The sequence below is a fragment of the Budorcas taxicolor genome, chromosome 13, assembly GCF_023091745.1.
Source record: "Budorcas taxicolor isolate Tak-1 chromosome 13, Takin1.1, whole genome shotgun sequence".
Classification (NCBI taxonomy): Eukaryota; Metazoa; Chordata; class Mammalia; order Artiodactyla; family Bovidae; genus Budorcas; species Budorcas taxicolor.
Window position 1 is genome coordinate 64450567 of NC_068922.1, and position 6264 is coordinate 64456830.

At 57.6% G+C, this 6264-nt stretch overlaps 1 protein-coding gene across 1 annotated transcript; it reads right to left on the minus strand.

Annotated features, from left to right (window-relative positions):
- Positions 1-630: 630 nt before the first annotated feature.
- FAM83C (family with sequence similarity 83 member C) lies at positions 631-6264 on the minus strand. Its single transcript, XM_052651341.1, has 4 exons — positions 5791-6264; positions 3254-3421; positions 2947-3071; positions 631-2068 (listed from the first exon to the last, which is right to left on the minus strand). The coding sequence occupies exons 1-4, from the start codon at positions 6259-6261 to the stop codon at positions 631-633; spliced, it is 2202 nt and encodes a 733-aa protein (XP_052507301.1). The 5' UTR covers positions 6262-6264.

The window sequence follows — 6264 nt, forward strand, 5'->3', positions numbered from 1 at the left end:
GTGACATTTATTGAGTAACTATAACTAGGATCCTGAGTGTTCTGGTTTATCACGTGGACTCTGTCTGTGGGTGTGAACCTTGTCAGTGTGCAGTGTACATTGTGCAGGTATTTGGGGTACCTCTATGATATATGGATTTTGTGTGTATGAGGACATGGGAACTATCGATATTGTGTATCCCATCTGTGCAAAAACACAATCTTAAGAAATAAAGATTTGAGCCCCGTTAGTTACTTGAACCTGATTCCAAGCAAGTCATCAAACTCACTAGGTCTCAGCTTCCATATTTATATTATAGGGAAGATGATACCTATGGTCCTAGAATTGCATACCTACCAGAATCTATCTTGTAGGATACTGTGAGTGAGGATGAATGATGAGAAGTAACCGGTATGGAGGGCCCAGCACAGTGACAAGTGGCAGGTGCCTGGTAACTGTAAATTCCATTTTCCCATGTGTGTGCATGTGCGTATATGAACAAGAATCCCGAGCCCCGGGAATGTCTAACCTGGGCTTCTAGATCCCTCTCCCCATACAGTTCCTACCTGAGCTTCCTTCCCAGAGTCTGGGACCTGAACAAATCTGGTCACAGTAGGTGGAAGACAGACATGTCCCTTTCTGGGAGCACAACTAGGTCTCAAAGCGGCTTCGGAGCAACTTGAACTTGGACTTGTTGTACTTAGTGATGAGGTCCAGTTTGCTATGGCCCAGGGTCCGCCGTTTCTCATCCTCAGACAGGCCATTGCTGTTGCCATTGCGCTGGCCACCTGCAGGGCCCCCGGAGAGGCTGGGCTCGGGTCTCTGCCTGGCGCCCTGCAACTGATGATACTTGGTGATGAGGTCCAGCTGGCTGTGGCCCAGTGTCCGCCGCTTCTCTTCCCCCAAGTCCACTCCAGCCTTTCGAGCAGGGCTCAGCCTAGGGAGTTCACTGGGCCCAGGCCCCTCACCCCGGAATGGACCAAACTTTGTGATGAGGTCCAGCTGGCTGTGGCCTAGGGTCTGCCGTCGTTCATCTGGACCCTGCTTGCCAGCCCTGGCTGGAGAGTTGGCTTCAGGGGGCACTCTGGAGCCCCCAGCCTGGGGGGACTGCACCAGGAGGTCCAGTTGGCCATGGCTGTGGTTTGCGGACAGCCTCTTGTCCTCTGGGGTCCAATTGCCAACCTTGGGTGAGCCTGACTCAGGGGCTCCCCTGGCACCCTGGGCCTGGGGCAGGAAATCCAGTTGGTTGTATCTCTGGTTTGGGGCCAACCTCCTGTCCTCTGGGGCCTGCTCACCAGGCCAAAGAGAGCCTGAGTTGCGGGCCACCCCCAAATCAGGGCCTCCTGCTTCTCGTGCTCTGGGGAAGGGAACAAGGAGATCCAGGTGGCCATGGCTCTGACTCAGAGATGCCTTGTTCTCCTCCAGTGTCTCCAGGGCTGTGCTGGGTACCCAGCGGCCCCGTGAGGGCCTAGGCTCCTGGCTTCCTGGGACCCCATTCTCTGGGAACTGGGGCAGAGCTGAGACACTCCAGGGAAACGGGAGAAGAGGGCGAGAGCAAGCAAGCAGGGGTGACCCCCCTGCCAGGGTCACGGGGCTGGTGCTATTGTGGTTGAGGGCAGGGGAAGACTGGCACCAGGGGGATGCCCCCAGCTTGCTCAGGTTGGCCCTGTAGGGCCCTAGCAGCAGGCCGTGGTTAGGGTCTGACAGCTGGCCTTGCAGGGAGGGCTGGCCATCGGCCTCACAGAGGGTAGGGCCGGGGGATGAGGACCCCACACCCATGTCAGTGTGGTCACCGCCTCCTGGCAGAGCGAGGTACGAGTGGCCCACGCGAGGTGAGCGTTTGATGCTGCTGAGGCTGGTGCTGGAGTGTGATGAGGATGTGGTGCTGGGGACTCCTGGCCCAAAAGCCAAGGCCACTGGGGGAGGGCGCGGTGCCCTGGGGGTCGGGGGATCTTCACCTCCACAGAATCCCTCCACCGGCCGGGACTCAGCATAAAGACAGCGAAACTCCCGGTCAAAGTCTTCCACAATGCGGCCCCTCAGCTGCAGCACCACGCTCGTGTGGGCCTGGCTGCAAAGCCAGGTGAAGCTGGGGGCAGAGAGACAGGGTCAGGAGGCAAAGTGCAGGCCCTCGGGACCAGGCAGGAGTCACAACCAGGGGAGGAAGACCAAACCACCACCACCACTACCAGCACCGCGAGGGCCCAAGTGAAGGGCAGATCTCTGACTCTAGAGTCTGTGCTGCTCGGCTTAGTGGACTTGGACACACGGCTTCCCGTCACGGCCTTAACTTCCCCATCTGTAAAATGGACCAAGGTCTAGGTTCCCTGAAGTCCCTCCAGTTCCAAGGTGCAAGAGTTATTGGTTGACTAGAAAGTTCATTCAGGTTTTTCCATAGGATGGTACAGGAAAGCCTGAATGAAACTTTTTGGCCAACACCAATATTTTCTAGGCTTCCCTGGTGGCCTAGCAGTAAAGAATCCGCCTGCCAAGACAGGAGATGCAGGTTCAGTCCCTGGGTCAGGAAGATTCCCCCGGAGAAGGAAATGGCAACCCACTCCAGTATTCTTGCCTGGAGAAGCCTGTGGACAGAGCAGCCTGGAGGGCTACAGTCCATGGGGTCTCAAAGAGTCAGATACAACTTAGCAACTAAACAACAACAACATTTCCTGTGCTGGAGCATTAAAGTAATCCTTCCACAGAGTGAGTTTCTCCAGGGCCCAGCCCGGGGCTCTCTTGCTCCCCACACTGGCCACTGGGCCCTGCACCATGCCTGACATTAGGCGGCTGCTAAGGTGTGCTGCGATTCATGGGGTCGCAAAGAGTCGGACATGACTGAGCGACTGAACTGAAGTCCATGTTGGAAAGGACGGATGAAAAAAGGGCAATTCAAAGCTGCCAGCTCCCAGGCAGCCTCACCAGCCCATGGCCCAGCCCCAGGTGCACCCCCACATCCCGCTCACTCACCTGTAGCTGCCCGCCACCACCTGCTCGCAGTCAATGATGACAAACTTCTCTAGGGCCTGCCCCGTGAAGCGGCGCCCTGCCTTGCTGCAATACGTGTCCCCGCATGTGCTCCGTACACGCATGTTCTGAGCCAAGGAGGGAAGGGGGTTGGGGGTGACCTTGAGAGATCGGGGCTCAAGCCATGTCCAAATCCCACGGAATCTCTGACCGGAAAGAGCTAAGAGAAGCCGGCCCCCCTCCCATTGGCTCCCAGCGCTCATGGACAAGCCCACCCCAGGCCCCGGCTCCTGCCCCATCCCTCGCTGACCGGCAGGTGCCCTCCGTTGAGGCCCATCTTGTAGCACATCTCCAGGAAGTGGCTCACGTGCTGCTGGGCCAGGAGCAGGTAGACAGGGACACCGCGCCGGCCCGAGGCCTCCATGAGGTCACACAGAAGCTCCATGTCGGTGAATATGTCCATCACGACAGCCACCACCTGGGGAGGCAAGGAGAACTCAGTCCCGCCCGGGGGCAGCTGCCAGATCCCAGGAAACAGGCACTGGACTGCAAAGCAGGAGGCCAGAGCCTGTGAGACCATCTGAACTGGGAGGGCTCTTAGTGGTGACCCAGCCTAGGGGGGTTTGACTTAGAAAGAGGGAGGTTTCACTGTCTTGAAGCCCAGAAGGCTGTTTGAAAGGTTTTGGTTTTTTTTGTTTTAACTGATTTTTATTGGATGTTTGAAAGTTTTTGTGTGCATTTATCTAAGGACAGTTTGTTTATCTGTTGTCAGATTCTCAAAGAGGTCCGTGGATCAGCTGCACTAGTCTGAAGGTCTCCTCTACATAAGTGAGGACTGATGCCCAGAGAGGGGAAGAGTCAGAAGGAGAACCCAGCCCTCAGTTCCCAGGCCAGCACCTCACACTAACCCCCCACTAGCTCCAGCTGTCACTCTGTGACTCTGAGGCTCCCTTGTCATGGACCAGAGCTGCGGGCAGTGACCTGGGTCTTCGGGGCCCTTTGCCAGACCCATCTGTTCCTCTGTGAAGCTGCAGAGGTTGCTGTGACCTTTTCCACCCACACCAACTGGGACCAAGTTTTATGCTCATTGTCTGCTGTGGGAACTTCCCCTCCCAGTTCTCCAGGTTGAGAGGCAGCAGGTGCAGAGCAAAGCACTCCAGTTCTGGAGCCAGACAGAACTGGGTTCAAACCTGCACTCTGCTACTTCCTAGTGACACAGCCTTGGGTGAGTTCCTTCAGCTCTGGGTGCCTCGACTTCCTCACCTGTTAAATGGAGATAAAGATAGCTATCTCTCTGAGTTATGGAGAATCAAACGTGAAAAGCCTCAACACGCAACTGAAGCTCAGTAAATGATCCTTTCCTGCTGCTTCCTTAACAAACAAGGACCTTGGGCCACAGGGAGAGGAAGCACTTCCTAAGGTCACCGAGAGTCAGTGACAGCCCAGAGTGGAAGCCTGGCTCCTGGCCCAGAGGAGGAGGGTCTAGATGAGAGGAACCAAAGCATTGAGGGATGCCCTGGTCCGTGGCACAGGTCTGGCCAGGAATGGTGATGGGGGTGGGGGTGGGGGTGGGGAGGACAAGCAAGAAAGATCAAAGGGGCAGAAGTGATGACAGCAGCTGCTCACTAATAACCCCATTCCTGCTGCCAATTAGGCCCTGCCCTCCCCTGCCTGGGGCGTAGGGAGACTTGTCAGGGAGGCTCTGGATGTCCCGGTAGGTCCCAGCATCCTGACTCCTAACATCTGCAGTGGGTTCCCTGCAGGCTGCTCCCCTAGCCAGGGCACTCGAACCCTGCCTGGGGTCATCTGATTCATCCCCCTGCCTCCTGAGTCAGTGGTCTGGGCTCCAGGAGTGAGGCTGTGCTAGTCTGTGGCTACAGCACCCCTACCTGCCCTCCCCTGTTTCCCTTTCTCCTGAGCCCCTGCTCTCCATCCCTGAGCCCAGCAGCCTCCTCTCCTCCTTCCTTTGGGTGCAGAGCTAAAAGCTCAGCCCTCAAGACCAAGTGGAGGCCCAGGCTCCAGTGCCCCTTCCCCTGATTCAGGCCAGGGGAGACATGGTACACAAGGGGCAAGGCGTGGTTGGGGCCGTACATCAGGGCTGTGCCTCGGTCTTGGGGCCTGAGTCTAGACCTCTTTCCTCTACCTGAGCCCTGGCTCCATTTCACCAATGGACTGGACCTCCCTGAGTAAGTACCATCCCCTCATGGCCTCAGTTTCCTCCTCTGTAAGTCAAGGGGGTGGCTCAGATGCTCACCGAGGTTGGGGCTCTTTGTCTTAGGATCATAGATCTTTCTGAGAATCTGATGGAAGCCATGGACCCTCTTCTCCAGAAGAGAGGACTCCTCTCTGCAATGAGCACCCCTTTGCACCTGTCTTCTGGGTGTCTGTGGTATCTCTGAGGCCCATCCCCTGCTCTGAGCTTATCCATAGCGTCCCTGAATGCCAAGGGGTTGTGCTGTGCTGTGCTTCATCGTTCAGTCGTGTCCGACTCTTCTTCGACCCCAAGGACTCTACCCCATCAGGCTCCTCTGCCCATGGAATTTCCCAGGCAAGAATATTGCAGTGGGTTGCCTTTCCCTCCTCCAGGGGATCCTCCCAACCCAGGGATTGAACCCAGGTCTCCTGCATTGCAGGCAGATTCTTTACCGTCTGAGCCACCAGGGAAGCCCGCCAAGGGATTACCAAGGTAAATAAAACCTGTAGGAGCTTGTGATCTGTTGGGCACAGAGGTTCTTGTCCCAGTGCTGCCCCAAGCTGCTGGGTGGCCTTGCGTGCTGGTCCCTTTCCCTCCCTGGGCCTCAGTTTCCACATCTGTGAAATGGGTGTCTGAAGAGATGGGGCTCTTACCGTGCGGGCCTGGCTGAAGAGGAAACGCAGAAGGTCCTTGATGCTCTTGGCTTTGTCCCGCTGGAAGTGGACCACAGCCTGCGTAGGGCTGAAGCCCGTGGCATGTGGCACCTCGGGCCAACCCAAGTCCAGGTCCGGAGGGTCTATGTCGGAGGCCAGGGGGAAGTAAGTGCCCGAGGTGACTTCGGAGTGCAGGCTGAGGCAGTCAGGCCCCAAGGCCTCGGGTCCCTGGGCCTCGCCGAGCTCCGGGCCCCCGCGCGCATGGCTGGTCATGTAGTCCATGTCCAGGGCACTCAGGAAGGGCAGCTCCCGCTCCTCGGAGATGACCCGCAGGTAGGCATCCTCGCCCTGCTCCAGGAGGGCGTCGGCGGCCAGCCGGGCCGCCTCGCTGTGCTGCAGCACTAGTGGGGCGCTCTCCCGCCACCAGGGTCGCTTCAGCTCTTCCACCCGGGTCCTCAGGGGCCCCGCCATGCC